This window comes from Sander vitreus, chromosome 17 (assembly GCF_031162955.1).
Source record: "Sander vitreus isolate 19-12246 chromosome 17, sanVit1, whole genome shotgun sequence".
NCBI lineage: Eukaryota > Metazoa > Chordata > Actinopteri > Perciformes > Percidae > Sander > Sander vitreus.
Window position 1 is genome coordinate 9,945,350 of NC_135871.1, and position 26,944 is coordinate 9,972,293.

Sequence of the window (26,944 nt, forward strand, 5' to 3'; positions counted from 1 at the left end):
CAGCATGAATCTCTGCAGGAAAGAGCATTAAGTTATAGAGTAATCTGCAGGTCAACTGAACACCTACTTCAGTATGAGACAGAGCGGCTCCAAGAGTGTGATGTAAGGCTGGTCGCAGAATAGATGAGGTCACTAATGTTAGACCTTGCTCCGTTTGCTTCTGGCAAAAGATATTCAAAAAATAACATGCAATACAAACAGGAGCCGGTTTCGTAATATAGGAGGTTGAGCACAATAGTGAATGGGATATTTAGTCAGGATTACGCATTTGTCAAGCACTTTCAGCAGAACAAGGACATTTGACCCAAAACAGACAAATGTGGTCACCACCGAGTCACATTTGTCTACTCCTGGCAGTACGTTATTCAGCTGCTTGTCACCCAGGACAAGCCTGAACTCGGAGGGTATACAAAGGAGCCTAGTGTGACCCAGAGCCGAGCAGTGCTAACCTAGGCTGGCCTGGGCCTGCACTCTGACCCAGGGTCAAATTCAGCCAACCTTCGTCAAAAAACAATAAACAGAGGCCCTGATCCATACATCCGTACTCTCTCTCAAACATACAGCTCTCACAATACACTCCCTCTATAGTCCTAAGACTGTTGAAATGCATACATTCTGCCCAGACAAGGGGGCATGGCCAGGGGGCCTGGAGCTGCTGATGGACACACGTAAACAGCGCAACTCACACAAGCACACATGCAGCTAGACAAATAACACCAGAACCAAAGCAGGCTGGACAGAGGGACAGCGCCAATGAAAGACATGTCCAAACAAGCCATGTCTCAGAAAAGACCACAGAGATGTACTTTCACCACAGTCTGTGACAGAATGTACACACTTTTGTGTGTGTGTTTAGTTCTGTGTGTGTGTTATTGTGTGTTATTGTGTGTGTGTGTGTGTGTGTGTGTGTGTGTGTGTGTGTGTGTGTGTGTGTGTGTGTGCGCCCCGAACATGTCTGGGCTCTGCGTTTGGGGAGATGTATCCTAACTGCTGCTGTTTAAACATTCCGAGCCCACCAAGGCCTTTTCACCCTACTCAACACATTACCACAGGATGGCCTTCGAATAAAGCACCCAGTTCTGTTAAGTCTCCCCCTTGGGCCCCTAGACAACCCGCACAATCCCCTCCACCCACCCCAATCTGTCCCAGCACTCCCTCGCCTATGCGTCACGGCTCCACGGATGACAGGTTAATGAGGAGAAAATATTTTTACAGGATCGCATTTCGACGGAGCCCTGAGAACCAATGGCAGCGCTTTTATGGGCATCAGCTCACAGACTGGGCACTTTTATCTCTTTATCTACTCTGGTCTTTATAGACAGGCGAGCTGTTACGCCTGTCTGACACAGACCACAGCTTACCGACTTGCAGTTAAAGCTGCAGCCACTAATCTCGGTCTTAAAACCCCACCTCAAACTTCTAACTGCAAGACTAAACCCGAGGCCCTCCACCCACATTTTGAATATGTGTCTAACTGCATTCATGAGACCAGCTTATTCTGTCCAGTAGTGCTTATCAAAGATCTGAATGCATTCCCTTGCCAAAAAGAAACTAGGCATTTCAGACAAAGTGGCGCAGCTGCAGAAGGTTTGAAAATAAATAGTGCTGAAGTTAATGGCAAGGCAAACACCTCAGGCTGGCAGAAAGGGGGCTCTGGATCTGCTCAGCATGACACCATATCCAAACTCTCACTTTCACCCTTGTGACCATCACACCTTTCCCTCACTCCTACCCTCCTCCAACTCCGTCCTTCCACACACAGTAAGACTGAATCGTCTGACCTGACCTCTGACCTGACTCTGCTCCCTCGGACCATCACCCTGTCAGCGCTCCTCCCGGGGGGTGCCAGGCAGCGGACGCCCCCAGACTTTGCTGCAGCCTGTTAATGATTTGTTAAAAACACAACCGTGGCAGGACACAACGAAAAGAAAAGAAAAAGATGATGAGGTATAAAAGAGAAGAGAAATTATCAAAAACTTTAAACAAATGTTTCTGCTAAGAGGTGCACTGTTGGTGGTCTCCTGTCGAACTAAATCAAAAAGAACTGTTTTTGTCAGAAAGGCTCCAATTTAAGACAGGGGGGAGGGGAGCTGGAAGCCAGCAAAAGCGGTATGTTTTAGCTTATAAATTTCAGAGAGGGTGAAAATGTGCCTGGTTGGGTTGGATCTTATTTTGATGGGCACAGGTTTTCTAATTTGGAAGGTAATGCTGCTGGCAAAAGAATACCTTTGAAAAACCAACTGAATATTGTTTCATCTCAGGAAAAGAAAGTATAAAGAAAGAAAAGAATTATTACGGTAAACACATGAGGCCATCAGTTTCAAAATGGAACAGAGCACCCACCACAGTAAACTTATACCACCTCTATTTAAGCCATCACGGCTTAGTGCATCTTAAGATGCAGATATGGCAATTGGAGAAACAGGATCCTCACCACTTCTGACTGCTAGCCCAGTAATAACATCAGACTAAATGAACAAAATGTGATGCCATAACTCTGAATAACATTTGCTGAAAGTTTGTTCAGTCTGATCTCTTCTCTCTCTCTCTCTCGATCAATCTTTCATTGAAGCCAGCATGGTGGCTGGATTCCTGAACAGTTGCTGAAAGAAGAACTGAAGCAAAAAAAAAAGACGGACAGAAAGAGAAAAAGGGGGTGGCTATACTGTGCCTGGACCTGTAGGGCCTGTGAAGCGTAAACCCACAGTTCCACACAAACACTGCTGTTCACCGTAAAACATTTTCAATACAACTCATAAAAATCTATCAAAAGGGTTGTAACGTTTGTGCCGAGAGAAAAAGGGAAAGAAAAGAGTGTCCTCATGAACAAATCCAACACACACATATATATATATATATATATATACATACATATACATATATATACACATACATACATATGCATATATATATATATATATATATAACGGTGTACTGTAGCACAGTGTGAAGGAATGGGGGGCCTCTAGATGCCTCAAACTCACTCACTGTCACTCTTAATCTGCCCAGATGTACAACAAGTTACACGCAGAATGTGAGGTCACACGTACACATAACATACTGTCTGAATGAGCCCCTTGAGTAAGAAAAAAACATTCATGCATCCTGATAGCGGTGGCTTGGAGCCTTTTAGCATGTCACAACCTGCAACTACGTACCTGGAGAGGAGACTGTTTGAGGGAGGGATTCAATACATTGATATACACCGCTAGTTGATGAGTATAGTTTTTCTCTTTTAGGGCCAGCTATCAGGATTGATTTGATTGAACTGAAATTAAATCAGTGAGAGTATGAGACCTTTAGTATTGATCACTATTCAACTTGTGTATGTATTTGTATGTCCTGAGAAAATGAGGTCCGTTGTACATGCCTGAGCTGGGAGGTAATTTGTCATGTCTAATTGATGTCATGAGAACTAGGCTCATGCAGCAGGTGACAGAAAAGCCTGCAGGCACACGCTGATGAAGGACAAACATTACCATAGCAGCAACTGACTGAAAGCAACATCAAATTCTTTTATCGGCTGTGACACACTCTTCCACACAGTGGCTGACACCTGGATGGATTCATTTCAGGTCCAGTGAATTTAAAAGCCATGCGGTAAACTGCTGGCTGTTGCTAGAGAACTGACCGGCTCTCTGACAGTGTGTTTGTTGTTTGTGGGCAAGGAGGAGCTGGTTTGAAAGGGAACGGAGGTGCAGCTGCTGCGAAAAAAGGGCTCTTTAAAAGTCAGTGAAGTACCACCAAGAAAACGAATAATCCTTTTCATCTTGCTTCCTTTTCTCATTTGGCACACATTTTGTCACTCCTTTTTTTCTCTCCATCTGTACTCTTCCTCCTCCTTTCACTTATTTTGCTCACTCCTTCTTTCTTCCCCTCTGTGGAAAATTTAATGGTTTCCTGGGCTCAGAACAAGACATTCTTTCACTGGGAACAATAATAACAAAAGTAAGAGCCACTTCATGTAACTCTCTCACTCCCTCGCTGACTGGGTACGACTGGGTATTCTGTCTGTGTGCATATTCTGTCTTGTGTGTATGTGCATGTATGCCACAATTGAAAAGTGCTTGATCTGCTAAAACCAGGTACTGCAGATTGGTAAAGCCAAGTGGGTGAGCGCCTCGTTTGTTATCATCAAAGTCTGCTTATTCAGGATTTCCAAATAACCGACACGGACAAGTGCTCACATATATACACACACCTCGGCAAAGAAATGGAAAATCACTATAACGTGGCATGGATCTTTTACTCCTTGTTCGGCCCAAAATCAAAAGTGGAAGTGTATCAAATGAAAGCAAATGAAACGCTGAGTACATTTTGCGAGCTGCTGAAGCTGGGTGGTGGTTGTTATTGGAGGACAAGGGACTAAAACATGAGGAGAAAAAAAGTGTGCAGGGTAAGGCATTTGTATTTGGTGTTAACAGATAAACATGCTAAGGCAGATCATGTCAAGAGTTGAACCTCAGGTAATATAAGATGTATAATGCCAGATTAGGTTTACCGTTTAGGGTGTAACTTTACTGTCACTTTATTGCTATTTTACCTATTAATCTCATTGTACTTGTAAAAAACCGTAGCTGCATCTAGATGTATAGGTCTATTGCAAAAAGTCTTGATGGCAGCAGAATTTTTAGAAAATTTTGTTAGGGAAGCCCCAAGAAATGTGTGTGTACTATTGTCACCAGTTTCCATTGCCATTTGACCACAATCGGTCCAAGCAAGCTACAAATATGCTGCGTGACTTATATATATATATATATATATCTATATATATATCTATATCTATATATATATATATAGATATATATATATATATATATATCAGAAAGCCAGAGAATTTAGCTTTCTAAGCCACAAAGCCTCAGTTACTCCGTCTAAAGTCACAAGAGTGGTTAATTCAGATGACTTTTAGCTTCACATGAGAGGCAATGTGGGGGGAAAAAGAGTGGCAGAAGGGCCAAGACCTTTGGTCTCATTTAGCCTCCAACAGCTTCACCTTCTGCTCTCCACAGCTCAACATCAGAGGGCCAGAGAGGACTAAGGGAGGGCTAAGGGAGGGCCAAAGGACAGGAGCCAGGGGCAGGATGTCACGTCTAACCCCGAACCCACCAGCCAAACCAACAAGGCACTGTGGGACGCTCCGTCCCAGCTTTGAAGACAAAGGAGAGGGTCTGACACTGGCCAGGCAGCCTCCTGTTCCTGGCTGGACTCCAAGTCTTCTAGGACCCTTTAAGGCTGCACTGCAGGACCATGTCCAGGCTTTGGCACTGCTTAGAAGTTTTAAACCCCATCACACATGGAGCTGTTCCCCTGGGCATGCAGAGATGTGACCTGGCAGAAAAGACTCAGAACTCAAGAATGCTCTAAAATGGAAACACAGATAAGAGCCAGTCCACTCTTAAGACTGCAGCCTTACACAGCTAAATCCCTAAAGCCTCTGACACACCAACCCGACGGTTGACCGTCGGCAGAAAAGGCAGTCGGACAGATCAGTCAGCTCCCCGAGGTCCAAAAAGTGCCTTGGAACACACCGAAGCGACGCCGTCTTGAGCGTACGTTCTGCACAATGGAAATGACAACGCGTCACGTGGGTCTGGCTTCTCCAGCCGATAGTAAAGGCGGCTTGTTCGAAATATGATCTCGTATTTTACAAAAATAGTTCACTGAAACGTGTTTCTGAAAATATTTTAAGCGAGAAATAGGCCATACAGCTGCTGAATCTGTCTTCATTTCAGATCGACAAAGGTCAGTTTAAAAGATTTTCGTCAGATTTTGAGAGGCGTTCCGTCGCTCATCCCGCTCGTTATTTCCAGGTTTGCACTGCCCGCCCTCCGACCCAGCAAGTCAGGTGGCCAAAATGAGGGCCGACAGCTCCTCCGACTGACGACGGCACGGAACACACCGAACAGACTCGAGTCACTGACCTCGCCAGACTGTCCGACGGCCGATTATTGGGTTGGTGTGTCAGGGCCTTAACACACATGCAGCAGGAGACAGGACAGGGCACACAAAAGAACAGCTCAGGTAGAGGCTTAAGAAAGTGTTACCTTACTACTAGTTTTGAAAAATCTCCAGTATGTCTATGAACGCTATATAGAGGCACCATAAAAAGCCTTTCACGATCCTGCTGGTATCAGTTACATAAACAATGCATTTTCATTGCTCCTCAGGGAATGAGAGTACTGTATGAACAATCGTTTGAAATTCCACAGAGGAAACTGGTTTTGAATGGTAAATAATATGTTTTCAGGATTCCACTCAGCATGGGTTGAGAAAGGCAATCTAAGCTTCCACTGAAATTCAGTTCACATCCACCCTATTAATAACCTGACGCACCAAATGGTTTTTTACACAGAACCATCTGAGAAGGCAATTGCAAAAAATACAAGGCAGGTGATTGAATGAACCATCTGTCCACCACGTCCGTCATTGTTGTTTTGAACGGACAGTTGTGGATGTCACACACACACACCTAAACCATGCTCGTAGCTGCCGGTAGCTACATACTGGACGCTGATTGGTTCGGTCCGCTGCAGTTCGGACACAAATTTTTGTATGATCCCGTGATAATGACAGAATCCAGCTGCTGTGCAAGCTTGCACACATAAGAGTAACACATAACAGTGATTGTCCACACAAGTATAATGCACTGATTTGATTATCTGCTTATATTTGCAAAAAGCTCAGAGTTTGGGTGTGAAAAGCCCCACCTTTGCATGCGCAGAAGGCTCAAATGAGGGGCAGAAATGTATTTTTAAATGTATCCACGTACCAGTGTGTACACGTTCTCAGAAAGCGATGGGTAGAGGGAGTTCCCTGAAGAGGTGGCAAGGGGAAAGGGGAGGGGGTAGGTGGGTAACATGGAGAGGGGGAGTGGTGTTCAAGGGGTTTGAGTGGTGTCCAGCAGGGTTCAAGTGCTGGTGTTTTGGTCTTTAAAGAGGCAAGCAGCAGGACTGAGATCCAGAAACCAGAAACCCTCCAACACAATAACAGTGGAGTTTAGGGGCTCCCCATCTTAGCGACTTGAACAATTCCACAGTATGGCTGTGCATTAATGATCTACTTGGGCTCATATGCAAATCAGACAATGGAGCGAGACACTGTGCATGTGGAGAGAGTGCATTTGAGCGCGGGTGTGCTTCTGTGGGAGTGTGAGAGCCCAAAGGTGGGAACCGGGCAACCTTCTCACCCTTTTTCTGTGTTCTTTCCCGAGGGTAAAATAGGAAGAAGTGGGGAGGCTGTGAACAAGACGCCGCAATGGCAAACACACAAGAACAGATATGGGGGGTTGGGGGGAGTAAATACCAGCGCAGAGGGGGGTTAGGTGCTGTGGTAACAGCGTTCTCAGACAAACAGCGTGATCAAGATTCAACACACAGACACATAAACAGAGCAAACACACTCACATACATTCCATACACACTCTCAAACTGAGAAAATGGGCAAAGCACTATGCAACCCCCCAAAAGAAGATGTAAATGGATAAAAAGATGTGGCACGTTGCCATAATCCCCAACAAGACATCAGCCTCCCATGGACAAGAACAAGATCTGGGAACATCTGAATGAAATGACAGAGAAATAGAGGATGGATGAGAAAAAGAGGGGATGAATGGTAAATCTTGGCCAAACTAATGGACTTGGAAAGGCTGCTTTCTTTCACCATCCTCCTGAAGCTATAGATCTTTAAATGGTGTTTGGTGTGAATGTGAGCGTGTTTGTGTGCAGTGGCTCCTGTGTGCATGTACATTGTGCATATTGTGTAAAAGTACATCAACTGCAGTAAAATTATGCATATATATGCCTGTGTCCAAACACACTTCTTGCTGCCGAGTTACAGTTGCCGTCACCAGTGTGAACTTCATCTCAACCTTTAATGTCTTCAGCAGCCTTGTCCTCTCTTCCTTGTATGTGCCTCCCCTCTATCCCTTTTTTTCTCTCACACTCTCTTTACTTACATTTCTCCTTGTTTTTCCACTCCTAACGTGAGGTTTACTGCGTATGAATCAGCTGTTGAGGTTTAACAACTTTTCCATGTGAATTTGATTATACAGTATAATGCATTTGCAGGTTTATGTTATCTTGATAGCGACAAAGGACCCCTGATCTACCTTTGGACTGTTACAAAAAGTTGATCTTTAAGGTAACCCCCTCTTGCACCATTTAATCAACCCTTTCCTTCTAAAGAAGTATACTCGATCTGTATCACTGAGCTGGATAGACTTATGGACAGCAACATTCCATACTCTAAAACATGAAAATGTAGAGCAGGTGCCAGTGTTCATGTGGAAATGAGAGAGGAAAGCACATAGGTAGACCCCTGTTGAGGCCTTTGCACCTATAATAACAAAAGTAGCAGGCAGTTGGGACATTTAATGTCTCTCAGGAAGATAGAAACCTACATTATGCAAAAGTAATCAGAGAAACAAACCCCTTTGGTCACTGGACTGAGAGGGGAGGACCAGTTCAGGGAAGAGGCGGATGGACGGAGAGAGAGATATGTAAATAGTGTGGGAGAGGGATCAACACATTGAAATTGACTCATCCTCCTGATGTGCCCATAAAACAGTTGAACTTTACTGCTTCGCTGTCTGTCTTCCACACATGATAACGGTAAAGGACAGATATCTTGACCGTCCCTCATGAACAGAGAGATGCTGTGGAAGCGAGGCTCGGTGTGAAACATTAAAACCCCAAACAGATAGAGCGGAAACATTTTTCTCACGCGAAATGGGCTTGCACATCAAAATGTTAGTCATATATATTAGCGTGGCATTTTGGGTAGCAGGGCAACAACTCACTTTATGTGAAATAATAAACAAAGCATGGGAATACAGCATCATTGAGCTTAATGCTGTACAGCCATTAAACTGGTTATCATTAACAGAAATTTGAATTTTAAGATTCAGCAGTGTTGCCATCAAGTTACATAAGGGACAGAAGTGTGTTATCTATCAGAGCAAAAGTTTGCATGGATGTATGTGTAACTCACACTAGGATTATGTAGTGTTGCAGCAGTTCTCTCGCAGTTGCCAAAACATGTAACTATTAAATGTAATACTAAAAACATGTAAAAAAAAAAAAAAAATGCTTAGGAAACGATTTTGAGCAAAGTATCAAAGATGTGTGATACAAATCAATTTATCTTTTTTAGCATTTATAGATGTGGTTTATATAAAAAGTGAAAAACATGAGAAACGTGTTGTACGTGTAAATGTGAGACAATGCATACCTTATACCGCATCTTGGGACAGGAGTGAATGTAAAAGCCCAGGTAGTAGTAGGACAGCTTGGGGGACTGTTTCTGCAGCTGCCTGGTGAAAGCGATCTCCCTGTGGCAGCAAACACACAGACACACCTTTTCAGATAGGCACTGGAAGAAAAGGCTCAGGCTTTCAGAAAACACACATATGCATGTTGTTGGTGTTGTTGCTTCTTCACAATAACGGCTCACTCCAGCACCACTTTCTCTTTTTCAGCTAATCCTGGTTGGAGATGCTGCATTGCAGTGTACACAGTACATAAACATGTTTGCAATGTACACAGTGAACTGGGTGTAAGATTAATGCATTACATATTTTACTGGCGATTTTATTATTTTAAATTTATGTTTGTTTGACAAAGACCAATTTAGAATATATTCATTTATATTACAATACCTAAACAGTAGTGTCTGAGTGTACACCAGCTAACTTAAAATGTGTTTTCCTTACAAGTTAGTATATCAACAGCATATAAATGAGGGCATTAAGAAATAAAATTGGTACTAGCAGCTCTGACTAGAGCAGTGCCTAAGCTGAGGAAGTAAACACCCACACTCAAAAAGACAGCTTTTCTTGGTCTCATTTCATTACACAAAAACAACTGCCTTCTCTTTATCTGCATGAGCCCTCCAGCAGAAAGGAAGGTGGTAAAAAAACAGAGAGCGTGTAAAATAAAGATTTAGAACTTGGAAGATTTATATGGCTTCTTCAAATACAGTAAATGTCTTGCCTGCTTTATGTCCCTCAATAGTTTCTTCCCTAATTGCATCCTTTTTCTAAAAGCCTATTTTCCTCTTTCTCTCCGCTGTTTCCTTCACTATTCCATAACTAAATTCCAGCTCCTCTTTCTTCTCTCTTTTTGTTTCACTCTTCCTTCCACCCTCTGTTTTTCACCCACTCAAATGAAGGGGGAGAAATCCCTTTCTTACAATACTTAACAGAGAGAGAAAGAGGCCTTAAAATAAAATAGATGCACTGAAAAATAAGACATGGGACAAAGCAGCCCAATCCAGGGAGGGGGAGAGACAGGGAGAGAGAGAGAGAGAGAGAGAGAGAGCAGGAGAAGAATATAAAAGAGGAGGGTCAAGAAAGAGAAAGGGAGGGAGAAGAGAGGCAGCTAGAGCGAGGTGCTAGAAGGTCACCCGCTTGCTGCCAGGTTCCTGGGTTCCCATCCCCTCTTCACAAAAGGCCTGAATTGGGGGAGGGGGGTCAAAAGAGGCGAGGGGCCCATTCACAAAAAGTCCTGCACCCCCTTTCACTTGAGGCCTTCACACCCCCACCTCCACCCCCATGGCAGCAGCTTGAGTCCGCCATTATCCCCTCTTCAGCCATCTGACACTCCAGCACAAGCCAATTATCAAGTCCTATCAAGCTCCTGCACAGCTTCCCTCATACTGATGTATGTACACACACACACACACACACACACACACACACACACACACACACGTCCCATAATTGTGCATAACACAAGGTGCTTACTGCAGCCTTACATGCGTGCGGAAACATTTCATTACCAAACGCTACAAGAACAGTGTTGATTAGCCAGACATAACAGTAATGGGAAGCACACAGAGGCTTATTTAACTCAGGACATTAATCTGAAATCAGATAGCATATGTATGTACTGTAAATAAATTAAAAATTAGGAATGTCCCGAGCTGCAGGATTAAGAATTGGTCCGGCATGCTCTGGCACAGCAATGCTCCATCGCAACATGGGCTTAAGCGATTCCTCGAATAATTTGATTACAAAAAATCCTCGATGCAAAATGATTTGCCTCGAAGCTTCGTTAAATCAGTGTTACCAACGTTGTATTGCTGACGGACGGTGTTTCCACACGAATCATTATTGTCGCACACCAGACGCTGCTAAGTCTGCTGGCGAGACATGCCAGAGCGTAAACAGTGAGGGGCTAAGAGTAGAGACAGGCTGGAGAAAACGACAGAAAGTGTCCAAAGTTTGGAATCAGTTCAAACATAATTAAAAAACGAAACAAAAACTCCGTACAGTGTGTCTACTGCATAATGGAGCTAGCTTACCACAATAATAGCACAACGTCAATGCTTCAGCATCTCAACAGAAAACATTTCTCATCCATTCCACGAAGCGGATCCGACAAAAGTAAATCACAGAGTCGTATGGACGATGAAACTACACCAAACACAACAACTACCAAAAACAAAGACAAGAAAATACATAGCGGTGACCACAATTTTCCTAAAGAGCCGACTGGTTGACTATCACAGCTGATTCTTGTGCACCATTTTCTCTCACTCTCTCTTCACGGAGAAACAGCTGATCAACGATCTACTAGCATAAGTCTAACAGAGCTGTGTAGCATTGTAATCAAATATATAAATTAAAATAGGTTGAGTATAACTAATATGTACATATAGGCCTATATACAGATCAGTCTCAGGTTGAAACTTGTAGTTCTGAAAGTTAAGTTGCACAACTTAAGGTAATGTTTATGTATGTTTAATGTATGTTTATGTATGTTTAATGTATGTTTAATGTATGTTTAATGTATGGCTTAGTTTGAGGTTGACATTTCAGAAAATGTTTTCTTTAAAAATTTTACAATGTAATATGGCACTTAAATGCACTTCATATGTTTAGTTTTTTGAGAGATGATATTGTAAGCAATGTAGGCAACAAAAATGTTTCTTTTTCTGAAAATTTAACCAAACTATTGTATATTATTGCTCTTCATTAAAAGAAAAAGTATTTCTTATCCCATTACTCGATTAATCGATGGAATAATCGGTAGAATACTCGATTACTAAAATAATCGATAGCTGCTAACCTAAATCGCAACCCCTTCAAAATTGGAACTATACAAAGTTGGGAGCAAGTTCAAGCTAAATGAACTAAAACACAAGTTAAACAAACAGTAGCCTGCAGTTTGAATTAATGATATGAGAGCATGCAGCCTCGAGTAAGCCATGTGTACAGAGCTCTTTGTGTTGCTTTGCATTTGCTACATTTTGCAGGTAACACACCTCTAGCATGTTGCTGTAGGCCATATGCCTATATGTGCATTCTGCCACTTTATTGTGTACATTGAGTACTATTTTTGAATTTTGATTGGGTGCAGTATCAGCAATTACTGAATATTTAAGAACTTAATCAGGACATCCCCATAAGAAAGTGATGGAGGTTGGACACCAGCTGTGTTTCCTACACACAGTGCCTTAGGCACCTCATTATGTGCCTCTTTACTTCTCCTCCTCCTCCTCCTGTCCTCTGGGCCCGTGGCAGAAGGAGCTACACTCCTGACATTTCTCAACATCCCCCTCTCCTGTTTCTACTGCTGAATCACACCTTTATACACATACTGGTGTACAGAGGAGGACCAAAATGCACACAGTGTTGTACTTGTACTTTTGTACATATACATACACACACACACATATATATATATATATATATATATACATACATACATACATACATATACATACATACACATATACATATATATATAAATGTTGTTTTAAAGGAGTGCACTTATACATGGTTGAGCAGCCCAGGTTGCAATCCATCTGGGCTTGCTGTGGAGAAGAAACACCATCTAATGTAATGAATGTTTGCACAAGTTGTGTGTGGGTGTGTGCGTACATGCATTCTGAACAGTAAGTTTTGGACAGAGTCAGCCAGGCTAAGCAGACTAGGGAGTGTCCAGACCTGATCAAAGGCCCAGGCTCTGGTGTCTGTAAACAAGCGGGAGGTTTTTAGTCCCGCTTGCTCCCTTCTCCAAGGCCTCCTCCACACACCGAGCACTCTGTGTTACTCTTGGAGTCAGACTCTTAAAATAATAAGTGATGGGGAACTGTGTGCTTATGATGACCAGGGTGTTCCTTCTATATGAGCAGAGCCTGTCTGTTGAACTGCTGGGCTGACTTAGTGTGCGATTACACGAATGACCGCTCACAACTCACATACGAACACCTGTACGGTACACACGCCAACTTTGAAGCCGAGATCACCCAGTCTCCTACATCTGTGCAGAAATATTTTAAAAAGCCTTTCTCACATTATTGGGTTACATTTTACAGGAAACGCCAGATATGTGCGCCTGTAGTGTATGAGTGTGTGCTCTTATTTCATCTTGGCAGAGAGAACTGTCGTCAGCTGAACCACAAACAGAGCACTGCCTCAGCCAATCGAGTGTGAAGAAAGAGGTACTTTTCCCCAACCTACAGTATTATGGCACTTATAGTATAGAGTTCTAAGGAAAGATAAAAAGTTTGGAGGAGGCGGGAAGATCAAGAGTCAGGGAGAGAGCAGGTTAAGAGGAGGGCAAATATGAAGGAATGAGAAGGGAGGAAGAATAAGAGTGAGAACAAAGAAAGGGATGGTCACCAATGAGAAGCAAAGCAACTCCTCTCTTAAAAGAACCTACATCAACACACAACCTACACAACCTAAATCATTACCCTATTCATTTTAGGACATAGTATACGGATATTGCCAAAGCTTTACTGCCCTCTACATCATAATTTGCATTGTGCACAACTGGGTTACAATTGACAGGAAATCAGTTGCAAAATAAAGTTGTTTTAATTATTGCATCAGCATCCTCTTTGTGACAGGAAGCAACAAACATATGGCCCTGATTTTATGAAACATGATCACTGACACTATCCCTGACATGCCATCGGGGCTACCAATCATCTCCACCATCCTCTAATATGTTTACGACAACTACAAGGAGACTTTCCAAACTGCAAAAAATGGGATGATGTGGATGGTCTAAGTCCTGGCAACCAACCTGAGAGCAGAGTAGGAGCCCAAAGACAGTGAGGCAAAGTCTGGGTGGTAGTACAGGTAGACAGAGGACACACAGGTAGGCAGGATATCGATCACCCCCACCGCCACAATGCGCTCGTCCAGCCAGTATTGCTGGTGGAAGGAGCCGTAGCCCACCTCGGGCCCATCTGGAGAATGTTCCGCCTAAGGGAGAGGCAAAGACAGAACAGTAAGAGAAGGTGGTCACTGGTCAAAGCTGTAGTAATACTCTTGTGTGCTATATAGTTTGTATGTAAAATATATAAATCACAGTGGAATGGGAATGTGGTATTTAATAGGACTGTTTTTATACCGTCTTATACACACAGACACACACCTGTATGATGGTGTATCATAATCCAGGCCTTTCCCTGCCAGGCCTCACGCATTATGTGTGGGGGTGTACAGTAGCCTCACGTTCAGCCTGTTAATGGCTCCCAAATGTGGAGCAAGAGCAGGGTGGAGTTTAGGGGGGAGGGGGGGAGCTGGCCACAGGAACACTCCAGGAGAGGACTTTTTAATAAAAGACCCTGCATGAGCAAAATCCATTTCACCAGGCGGTGGTGGAGTGTTGCCAAGCTTTCTCCTATATGTCTGTCTGTTCTCTCCATGTGGCATGAAAGAATGTGGGTGTAGCTGTACACCCGCGTGCTTGAGTCTACTACATTAATAAAACAGTTAAGTGTTTAACACACGTTGCATTTCTCATAGGGATCCACATGGTGGGTTTTTCAATCAAGTCACTTTAGTGCTTTTATCACAGAGGCTTAAGACGAGAGGCTTGGAGTTAGGGTTAAAAGTCATAGTAAGCCAGGGTTTGTGTGTGTGTGTGTGTGTGTGTGTGTGTGTGTGTGTGTGTGTGTGTCTTTCTGCAGTGCACTAGTAAAAGGATCCTTCTCCTTCAACAACAGTCATCTGGACCCAGTTATGTAGCGCAGACGCTGCTAGTTATCACAACACTGAGAGAGCTAGCTCGCTAATCCATCGCGCCACTGGGCCCACACCCTGACCAAATTAAGACTGACCAAATAAAAACAAAACACACACACACACACACACACACACACACACACACACACACACACACACACACGCGGCTGAGTATCACCAACGGGGTGACTGTGTGCCACATTCCATCTTACCACCATGTAAGGTTTTCTTAAGTAGAGCTGGTAGTAAAAATAACATTATATCCTCCCTAACTCAGGCCCCTTGAACACTCAGGTCTGATTACCTGTCTGACACAATATACACCAGAGGCCATTTACTTTTGTGTGTGGGGGTAGTTGGGTGGGAAGGGATGATTACATTGTTTAAATCCTGCTTCACATCAGAGGACATATTTTTATATATATATATATATATATATATACATATACATATACATACACAGTATCTCACAAAAGTGAGTACACCCCCCATTTTTATTTTTAAAGGCCAGTTATTTCATGGATCCAGGATACTATGCATCCTGATAAAGTTCCCTTGGCCCCCACATCATCACATACCCTTCACCATACCTAGAGATTGGCATGGTTTTATTTCAGTTATCCTAATAGCTGGTTTGATCTGCATTGAGAGATGATTTTATGGAAAGTACCCCATGCCAATCTCTAGGTATGGTGAAGGGTATGTGATGATGTGGGGGCCAAGGGAACTTTATCAGGATGCATAGTATCCTGGATCCATGAAATAACTGGCCTTTAAAAATAAACATCTGTCTACCTCTATGGGAATTTAACATAGGGGTGTACTCACTTTTGTTAGATACTGTATATATATGGACATATATAGATAATATGTCCTCTGACAGAGGAGAGAGGACATATTATTTATGTCCATATATATGTCCTCTATATGATATATGATTTATATGATATAAGATAAAAGATGATGTGGATTTAGACAAGAAGGACAGTTATTTGGAGGTCAGCTGGGGGTGTTGAAGGGTGACAGGCACCACGTGGCTGTGTGTGTGTGTGTGTGTGTGTGTGTGTGTGTGTGTGTGTGTGTGTGTGTGTGTGTGTGTGCGTGCGTGTGTGTGTGCAGGAACTGTTCGTCTGTGAAAGCAGCCTGTTATTTCTTGGCACCAGTTCCCCCAGAAACACTGGAGGCTTTGTCAGAGGCCCCTCTGTGTCAGTTCAGAAGTTGTAAGTAAAAGGGAAAGAGCGATAGGTGATCAGTGTGTGTAAGAGAGGGAGATTGTTTTTTTCTTCTTACACCACCTCGACTATACACACAATCACATGAATGTGAATGCCTGTGCACTTTAGTAAAGTAAATGTCTGTCTGAGTTTGCATGTTTGTTTATAAGTTCGTACCGTGCTCAAGGCCGATCTTGTCCGACTGACCTCTGCGTCACCTCAGACGACAGCTTAATGGCTCTGTCCTTGCCACTGTGACAACAATCTAAACATTCTCTGGAACACTTCAAACTACCCGAGAGCTTTCCCTGCAGCCCCAAATCACTCTCATATGGCCTAAACACAGGGCCATGTGAGCAGTGTGCCTGTCTTGACAAAGTGGGGAGCTGGTGTCCTGGATGCTTGTTTCAACAATGTAAAATCATCAGAAACGGGAACCTAGTGTATGACATTGAATTGACAGACACTTTTTTGTGATTGTTGAAAGTTGTTGGCATTGTTCAGTTGCTCGTTCTAGCCAATCCCACACAAATAAATATAAGCCTGATGTGGCTCTAATGGTGGAACAGACTGCACTAAGACTAACAGCTCAGAGTTCAGGTATGAGCTTTAAATATAATACAATATCTTGCTAAATGAGATCATTTTGTATGATTATTTAATTCATAAAGGGTGCAACATTTTCCACGTGATGTATCAATACTGATTACATCTCGAAACAATAAACAGAACGGATTTGTTCCAATTTTTAGAAATGACTATAGTGGTTTAATGGTCTCATGTGTGAAATGAAAATGTCCTTCATTGCTACTGGTGATGTTATTCCGGTTATATCTTTCACAAACATTTCAAAAGGCATTATTGCAACATGACATCATGACTTCGCGTAAACATACACGGCACTTTCCTAAAGCCAAGTGGCGCGTTATCTGTACGCATTTTGAGCTATCCGCGTGTATGTCTACGCTGTATACAGCGGACGGCGGTCTGCAACGTCACAGCGTAAACATACACGCCACTTTCTAAAGCCACGTGGCGTGTTATCGCGAGACTACGTGTTATCGCGAGGCTACGGTTGGGTTTGGAAAATGTCACACGCGGGTTGGGTTTAGGAAAAGAAGAACGGGGTTGGGTTTAGGAAAAGAAGACCGGGGTTGGGTTTAGGAAACGTGACCCGCGGGTTGGGTTTAGGAAAAGAAGAACGGGGTTGGGTTTAGGAAAAGAAGAACGGAGTTGGGTTTAGGAAACGTGACACGCGCCTTGGGTTTAGGAAAAGAAGAACCGGTTGTGTTTAGGAAAAGAACAAACGTGGAAAGGAAACGTCACACGCGGGACACGATCCCCGCTCTCCTGTGTAAAAGTCCTGTGTTCGACCAACCTCCCTACGCGGATTTTCGCCCCTTTCATATTACTCGCTACGGCATCAATTCACACGCAATCGCAAGGTAATGTAAGTCAATGGAGGCCAGACGGCTTTGATAAACACGCTAAAAAGCAAGTATGCGTCTTGATAACAGGCATACGAATTGGCTTGTCATACATTGAGATCACTTCATGAGATCAGTCTGATTATTGAGTGCGGCTAGAAAGTCAGTGAACCAGTTTGTGGCCCACAGGAGTCTGCTGGATTCTGCAGCGCCCTGATGCCTTTTAAACATTCATGTATATGTTTTACGCGTAACACATTGATCAAAAAAATGTGTACAACCAGGGTGAGGTTTCTTTCGATGTGATGAAAGTCCACAAAGTGTCTGATCAAAGCAGTTGTTAGGAAAATAGTTTTCCAACAACAGAATGGACAAAGGCCTGGCTTGTGCTTAGAGAGTTTGGATGAGTCAGATATTAGCTGAAGAACAGATTTTGGAAATAGCTTTGAGTCTATTCCATTTCCTCACAACAATAGTGAATTACACAATCTATTTGGGATGAGCATCGTTTCCTTTACAATCTCGTTTGTTTTTCAAGGGTTTTCCCCTGGTGTATTCATTTTCATGTGTTTTTGTTCATACTTTTCTCTTTTCTCGTATTTATGTTATTATGTATTTATTAGCCCTTTTGATGTGGTTACCAATATTATTTTGAAGTAATACTGAAACACGTGGTTTCTTATTTCAATTGTGCTGGACATGTTTATACAGTTTATTGCAGTTGATAAATAGCATGTTCCGTCTTTTAATTGATTTCTTTTTTAAATTGCTTTTGGGTGAAAATCAAATCAGTGGAGGATGAGTGTTTACCATGGTACTACTTGTTCTTTTATCTTAACATTAACTTGGTGCAAATCTGCTGCAGTGAGTTGTTGGGCCTGCTGCAGCAGCGATGCTGTGGTGATTCTGGCACTGACCAACAACAGATGTTGAACTCACACATTTCAAACTCTCTCTCCTTTTTTCCCCTCACAAATGTGCATCCACACAAAATCACAAACGTACACAGGGCAAGTCCTGCAAGCAGGCTGCATTATTGCACCATTATTGTCAGTATGCATATTTATCTATTTGTCCTATGCTGTAAAGGACAAAGTAAAATTCACAGAAGTAGATTCAGCTGGTGGACCCTTCTGTTTTTGGCTTACAGCTGAGGCATTTACAGTGGGGTCTGTGTGTTCACTGTTATGGTATGTCAGCTGGTGCATACCCTGCTGATGTGTATCTGTTTCCTTACATGAAAATTCACATTTTCTTCCTCTAAGGGAAAGAGAGTTCAAATCACAGATAGACAAGAGAGAAAGAGAGCTGGGGCCATAAAAAACGTAGTGACTAATTGGCCAACACCCCTGTTAATGAGTGTTTGCCCCTTGGTTAGACACATTAGGAGGCTGTAAAGAAAAATAAATAGAAACAGAGTGAGTGCACGAACCCCGCATAGCCCATAAAACCCAGAGTTTCTCCAGCACATGCAACTGAGACCTTACCGAGGTCAAGTGCAGTGACAGACACCTGCATGACGGCTGCTCATCGTGTTTGCAGGTACTGATGTTCCACTGTTTATTAGACTGCACAAATGTGTTTACGTGTCTGTGTGTGCAAATGTAGTCTCTTTTTTTTTCAGGGAATCAGGGACAGCTGATGTTAATTACCTCAGAGCTTCAGTACGAATCCTCTGCAATTATTGTGGTGAAATGGAACACAGCAACAAACAAACAAGTCAGGCAACCTGGGCCCTAATTAGCTGCAGTTGGATTTGTAAGTATGCAGTTTGCATACATTTGTATAAATGCAGGCTTACATGTGAGCTGATGAACCACACAGTATGCAGATCCATGTGGTGAGTGTCTGTGTGTGTGTGTTTTAATAGCACTCTGATTGGAGACAGATGGAGCCCGACACGCAGAGGTAGCGCAGAAAGCCACGCATAATCACTCTGAAATGGAGAGCATTTGGAGAGAGACAGGAGAAGACAGGGAGGGAGATCAGAGAAAGAAATAAAAACAAGTTGGGCGAGAGGAGGCCAAACGAATGGAGACGGCCTCCTGACCCAGTCTGAGAGGAGGGGACGGTGAATGCAGGAAGATATGTGAGGCAGTGTGCCACAGGACAGTGTGTGTATGTGTGCAGAGCTGTGTAATTCAGTGTGCCTGGCCGCCAGCCTTGACGAGGTGATAAAAGCTTGATTCCTATAAACACTAATGATGTTCATTAGTGAAGACCTGAGGGGGCCCACGGGGCAACACAGAGTGACTGTGTTTGCGTGTCTCAGTGTCAGTTTGTGTGTGCGCTCATGGCCCTCAATCCTATTAAAGTGGCTTTTATAAATGCCCATCCTGGGTCTAATTGCTGGTGTAATTGTCCTGACCCGACAGGTCCACTGGTGTTTCTGAAGGCTGCAGCTCACCAGGCCTGCCAAGTGCTCACTTAGTGATGCCTGACTGCAACTACTTGTCACTCAGTGACCACAGAGAATACCACAGCGTAACAGTCAATCCTCTTCCAGATGCTATCACTATCCTTCATATTATAACCATCTAAAAATCCGAGCAGTTAATGGATTGTAAGCAAGATTGTATTAATTAATGCACCAGAAGCTGATACAGAACGTCCCATGGTGCCTAAATAATTACTTCTTTTAGCTAACTAGGCCGACAGCCATCTGTTAAGTCCCAAAGTGATGCCCGCGAAGCTGCCTCATCAGCCTGTAATCTGTACCACACCACATGAAGTGAAGAGCAGTGGTGTGTCCCATTCGTTGAAGGCCACAGGAAAGGACGCAATCTGGATGCCACATTTCACTATTTTCCTCCCTCAACACCCCCTTTCACTTAGACAGGGCTAAATTAAAACCCCTCCAATATGAAACAAAACCCCCTTCCTGAATCCCTTAACCCCCCCCCCCCTTTCAATCCAGCTGGAGGGCTCTTTGAGAGAGAGCAAAAGTGGTTGGCTAGATATGTACTGGACAAGGGGAACTAATGTATATTTATCTCGTTTTTAGTGTGTTTGTTGAAGAACTAAATACTGAAACTGGACATTTTTCAAATCCTTATAATCATCTCCATGACAGTAATTTCACCAGGAGGACATTTTCTTAAAATGCGATTTAATCCACGTTAAATCGTTACAGGTAACACATATGGATGGATAGACACATTAAAAACTTAAACTGTCAACAGACCAAAGGAAATACATACCTCTAGTGGTGAATCACAGAGAAATCTCCGGAACTGTGGAGGGATGCGGGGGGGAGGTGGGGGGAGAGAAAAACAGTTAGTTCTCTGGGTCACCAACTCTTTTGAAAAGGCATAAATGAAAACCATACATGTCACTGCTGTCCTATACAGTTTATCCCTCCCCGTTTTCTCCTCACTCAGGTGTCACATATCAAATGCAGCCAAAGGAGCATTGTGTATTTACACAAATGAAAACATTTAGCCTATCAACTGAAACTCACAGTCCAGGGCCGACATAGTGACAGCTTAAATAATCAGCGTTGCCGTCAAAATAGCCTACCCCAGAACACGCTTTAGAAATGCGCATGAGAAGTCAATTACTGGGGGACTTTACGTCTGTGGAAACATGAAATCTTTCTTCCATTCTCTCTACTATTTCCTGCGATCCTTCTTTTTTAGCGCAAGGGTTGAGAGCAGTGTGTTTACAGACAAGCTGACCTGCAGGAAGACAAACGTAGCAAGCTTTCAATGTTTAGGGCCAAAACCCCATTCTATAATGAGAGCCAGCACTGCCACAGTGGAGCAGTGATGGACAGCTTTTGGTTTACTCTGTCTGTCTCACCCTCATGCACCACACACCACAGTTTCAAGTTCATATTTCACAAGGAAATGCTACAATCCAGCAGTGATATTTAACTTTGGTTCCACTGTCTGGTGAGCAGGACAGCAGTCTAGAATAGAACCAAAATATCATAAACCTAAGATAGAGAGGTTCCAGAGACCAATGGCGTTTTTCCCCTGTACCAGCTCTACTCGGCTCGGCCGCGGTGCCCCGTCCTCCTTTTTCCATTGCAGATTTAGTACCGCCTCATGCGTGAGGCGAGCTTGGCTGGTCGTCATAGCGGCGCCGCCGTAAACCCGCCGTAAACCTGTTAGCAAGTACCAGGGACTTTTTTTCGTAATGGAAAACCAAAAAAGGCGAGTGGAGTCGAGGCGAGTCGAGCAGGTACCATGTAATGGAAAAACTACAAAAATAAATAAACAAGAAGGGGATATAAATTATATTATTATATTATGACATTTCCTATTAACTAATGGCTGCCGTTAATAATGTTTTCTTGTCTTGTTTTCCCTCATTCATACCCTGACTCTAGGCTTACTAGCTTCTCTGATTTAATTTCTGTCGAGACTGCTAGTATTTGGAATAGACTCTCATAGAGTCTCTGTAAAAAAAATGGATAAATCCAAGTTATCCTATACAGCAGCTCCGCACATACTAGGATATATAGTATACATAGATGGATATGTATATGTATATGTACATAGGATATATACTGTCTCTTTTTTTTTTTTTTTAATAAAACTAATATGCTATAAGTTACTGGAAATTCCCATAAGCACACCAACATTCTCTGTCTGTGTGTCTGTGTATACACAGCATGACAGCTAGTAATAGCATTGACTGCTGAAAGCATGGTTCACTGCCTGGGTGGGACAGTACTGGCTTAGGAGCAACTCAAAATCCAGCCAGTGTACTGAACAAAAATATTGACATGCAATTACTGCAAAAGTCCTTGTGCCTACATCTATCCCAGGGAGAATAGGTCTTTAGCAGTATTAAAATAAGTGTGACTCAATGCATGCAGTTATACTTTGCATACTCTGTAATTCAAATTCATTGAAATTCTATACACCTGCTAAACAGAAGTGATTCTGATTCTGATGACCAATGTGGAAATCATAGTGACTACATCTGAACTGTTTATTTGATAATGATCTTTGCTCATGCAAAACCATGCTCATCAAGCTCCCCATCTGTGTAACCATGCCAGTAAAGTAATTTTCCTCTTCTAACTTTGCAGTGACTACTACTGCTCTGCCAAATTACCAACAGCAGATGGATGGATCCAAGTTATCCTATACAGCAGCTCCGTACATACTAGGATGAATAAAACTAATATGCTATAAGTTACTGGAAATTCCCATAAGCACACCAACATTCTCTGTATGTGTGTCTGTGTATACACAGCATTACAGCTAGTAATAGCATTGACTGCTGAAGGCATGGTTCACTGCCTGGGTGGGACAGTACTGGCTTAGGAGCAACTCAAAATCCAGCCAGTGTACTGAACTCATCCAGAGTGTGTGTTTCTCCGTTTGTCTGCCATGTTCACCAATATGGGGGGTGTTTTGGCAGAGAAAGAGCTACGAATGATGCACTGTACTCTGTCATTTCTATTTGACCTTTGCCTGAAGCAAACTTGTTTTCACTAGCTTTCAAATTCGCCCACTTGAGTTGGATTCTAGACATAAAAATGACTTTATGCACAAAAAATTATTGAAGTTTCAGTCAGAAAAATAAGTGAAAAATAGGAGGATGAAGCAAGAAGATAGCTAGTGCACAGAACTAAAAAACAACAGAACTTAAAAAAAAAAATAAAAAAAAAAAAAAAACATGCATCCACTTCTTTCTGAGAGGTATTGTTGTGAGATATAAAAAGTCTCACAAACTGTGCACCCCGCAGATGTTGAATACTTCAACGAGATGCAACACCACGCCTCACCCTCAACTCAAACTCACACCAGGGTGTAAAGTAGGACAGGGGCTGGACAGAATCCTCAGACACAAAACAATATGTTATAAAATGTTATTTTAACTTTACATTCTCCTGCTAAAGGCAATTAGGGCCAAGTGTAATGCAACAATATTGACATGCAATTACTGCAAAAGTCCTTGTGCCTACATCTATCCCAGGGAGAATAGGTCTTTAGCAGTATTAAAATAAGTGTGACTCAATGCATGCAATTATACTTTGCATACTCTGTAATTCAAATTCATTGACATTCTATACACCTGCTAAACAGAAGTGATTCTGATTCTGATGACCAATGTGGAAATCATAGTGACTACATCTGAACTGTTTATTTGATAATGATCTTTGCTCATGCAAAACCATGCTCATCAAGCTCCCCATCTGTGTAACCATGCCAGTAAAGTAATTTTCCTCTTCTAACTTTGTCTAACCAACAGCAAAGCCTCCCAATGTGTAATACTGCTGGAGGGCACAAATAAAACTTTTGTTCAAACCTAAAAAAAAAACTAAACGGTTTACCAACAGAACAACAGCTGCAGTTATTAGATTACATCATTTATGCAGGCCATGCTACGACACTGGCTGCTGTGTGTGTGTGTGTGTGTGTGTGTGTGTGTGTGTGTGTGTGTGTGTGTGTGTGTGTGTGTATCTCCAATTGACCTTGTAGTAAAATGCTGAATTGTGAAAAGTGAGAACGTTTAGACATTCAAACATGTTAATAATATGCAAGTACATATACTTGCATGTTTGTGTAATGGTAAACTCCGAACACCCTTCCTCAGTCCCTCCTCCTCCGCCTTTATCAGGGGGCTGATGGGTAATCATACCAAGGGGAAGAAACAGGGGAGCACGGCAGCTTTTCCGCTGCTTCCTCAACCCTGCTTGGCTGGGTGAGGCCGCTCTCCTGGAGCCTGGCAGGGTTGACCCTTCTCTAGCCACTGACCGACAGACCAACATACCACACGACCATGCCAGGCTGACACTAACACACAAACGGACAAAACTAATTAACACACACACACAGACTCTGCAGGGAATAGACAGATAGTCTAATGTGTAGGTACAGTCACTCGGGCATTAAGACCGCAAGGGAACAAACGTGAATACTATCTCTCTGTATCTCTAATACAACAACACATATGCCTGTAAACGGTGCCATGCCCAGAGTGCCTTCTGGAACGTTTTCTTTTACAACACATGGAGTCCATCACTTCCTCTCTAACTCTCCCTTTCCTATAGTAAACACTCATCTGTGTAAGATTAGAGGGTCAAGCAGCCGTCTCTCACACACGCACGCACGCACGCACGCTGTCGTGTCTTCACTCATACATATAAACACAAGCATCTGCTTAAGCCTAATTGCTACTTAGACCTCTCGTCATTGTGCTCTTTACACACTCAAACGGCTGCACTTCTTTTAGCGACAAGGTGCCTGTATTCAATCTCAGTAGTCTCACATTAAAAAACAACCCATTTCTTTTTCTCTTCACCAAACGTTTGCTGACTAGATCATTGTCTGTTTCAGTGTTCAGCACAGCAGCTTCAGGAACCAAGCTGCAATGTACAGATCAATGGGTTAATATAAACTAAATACTATGAGCTCTGACATAAGAGGAACGCTGCTTATAGAAGGTTTTATTGAATCTCTCATTATTGTGCATAAATAGCTTTAAGCTGATCTGAGCCAAAAGTTATTTTCCTCACTCATTTCTTCCATTTTTACTGACAAATTTTATTGCCATTTCTCAGCTTTTTCCATATACTTTTTTTTTGTGTGTGTCTTGGTTAAGGTCCTGGCCATCAAGAAGAGTAAATACAGATTAAACAGGATTTGTTTTCCTCAAAATGAAAGCCACATGTGCAGGAACTCAGAGTCACGGCTCAGCAAAACAGTTAAGACCAGTAAGTGTGAGTAAGAGTGTGTGCATGGGTGTGTGTGTGTATGCGTGTGTGTCTAAATAATTGCAAGTTTGTGCTTCAAGTCTGTCAGGAAACCATGATTGGATGTGGAAGGAATAATGTCTGGCTCCCTTCCAGTCATGGTATGACAGGAAATGCATACATCCTTAAAACAAACAAAGCCATTCCCCTCCAGGACATCATACTGTCTAATGGTAGTACAATTTTGGCAGGGTAATTGAACTCTCTCTCTCACACACACACACACACACACACACACACACGGTATTCCACATTCTGTCCCTAGGTAATACTTTAATGGATTAATAAATACCTCCACAAATACTAAGTGACTCAACTTCCAAAGTAGCAGAAGCAGGCATAGAGTGGCATGGCACCAAAATGTGCTATTCCCACATCAACAATGTGTTTCCCCATTTCTTTACGATTGCAACAGAACAAAGGGGAAGGGGGAGGGGGGGTGCCATGAGCTTCTGTGATGAGGATGTGCATGTTAACCAGGAGCTGGATGGGCAAGAAAATAAAATCAGTAGTGTTTAGTATTATGGACTCAGGAGTAGTTGTCACAGTAGTGAGTCCAACTAAGGGGAATTTAATAAAGTCAGATGTTTGAGTGGGAACAATTAGGGATGTCCATTTGCAAACGAACTGCAGCGGGACAAGACAAACCAAGGAGAGGACAGCATGGCATCCCCTGTTCTGGTATTAATGATACAGAAGAGGTTTTTTTACAAGGCCAATATCAGGAGGATGTTTAGGTCTGTCAGAATTTGACCAGTGTCAACCTCTAGAATAGTTCCATGTAGCACAGAAAATGTTTGAATGTATGAATTGTACATATTATCATCTTAATTAAACCCTGTCAAAATGAATATATTGTGTTGTTACAATCTAGAGTCCAGGCACTTCTCTATACCATTCCCTACGGTAGAGATGTCTTTAAGAGTAGTCAACCCAACATTAATTCACTCTGTGCTTTGACATTCAGTCATTATCCAACCTGGAAAGTCCATCAATAAAAACAAAAGGAACTTTATTTTTTTGGCAACCCAACTGACAGCAAAGATGTTTTGCGCAGATCCACACCTTTTGTTTTAATTTCTTTTTAAAGTGGCCATATTATGCTCATTTTCAGGTTCATAATTGTAATTTGAGATTGTATCAGAATAGGTTTACATGGTTTAATTTTCAAAAAACACCATATTTTTGTTGTACTGCACATTGCTGCAGCTCCTCTTTTCACCCTGTGTTCAGGTCTCTGTTTTAGCTACAGAGTGAGACCTCGCAACTTCTGTAACATCTTTGAGTCGCACATGCGCAGTAGCTAGGTAAGGATTACATGAGCTAGCTAGCTGTTTCTCCAATTTCGGCCTGTACAAGGCAGGATTAGCTGGGAGACTTCTTCTAAACGAGAGCGCACTTCCAACTTTGCCTGGAATACCTGCAGACGAGGGACATGCAAGTAGTTCTATACAATTTATTTTGTAGATTAGGGTGAATTGGTGTGTGTTGTAGCCAGTGTTGGGAAGGATACTTTAAAAACGTATTCCGTTACAGAATACATGCCCAAAAATGTAATTTGTAACGTATTCCGTTAAGTTACTCAATCTGAGTAACGTATTCC

General features: G+C 42.7%; 1 protein-coding gene across 3 annotated transcripts in view; it reads right to left on the reverse strand.

Moving 5' to 3' along the window:
- Positions 1 to 26,944, reverse strand: part of ate1 (arginyltransferase 1) — a 62,506-nt gene that overhangs the window by 13,019 nt on the left and 22,543 nt on the right. For all 3 annotated transcript variants that reach the window (XM_078273661.1, XM_078273663.1, XM_078273662.1), the window contains 3 exons: positions 20,828 to 20,860; positions 14,040 to 14,221; positions 9,232 to 9,331 (listed from right to left, as the gene is read on the reverse strand). In XM_078273661.1, coding sequence (XP_078129787.1) covers positions 9,232 to 9,331; positions 14,040 to 14,221; positions 20,828 to 20,860 — 315 coding nt within the window. The remainder of the gene's footprint in view (positions 1 to 9,231; positions 9,332 to 14,039; positions 14,222 to 20,827; positions 20,861 to 26,944) is intronic.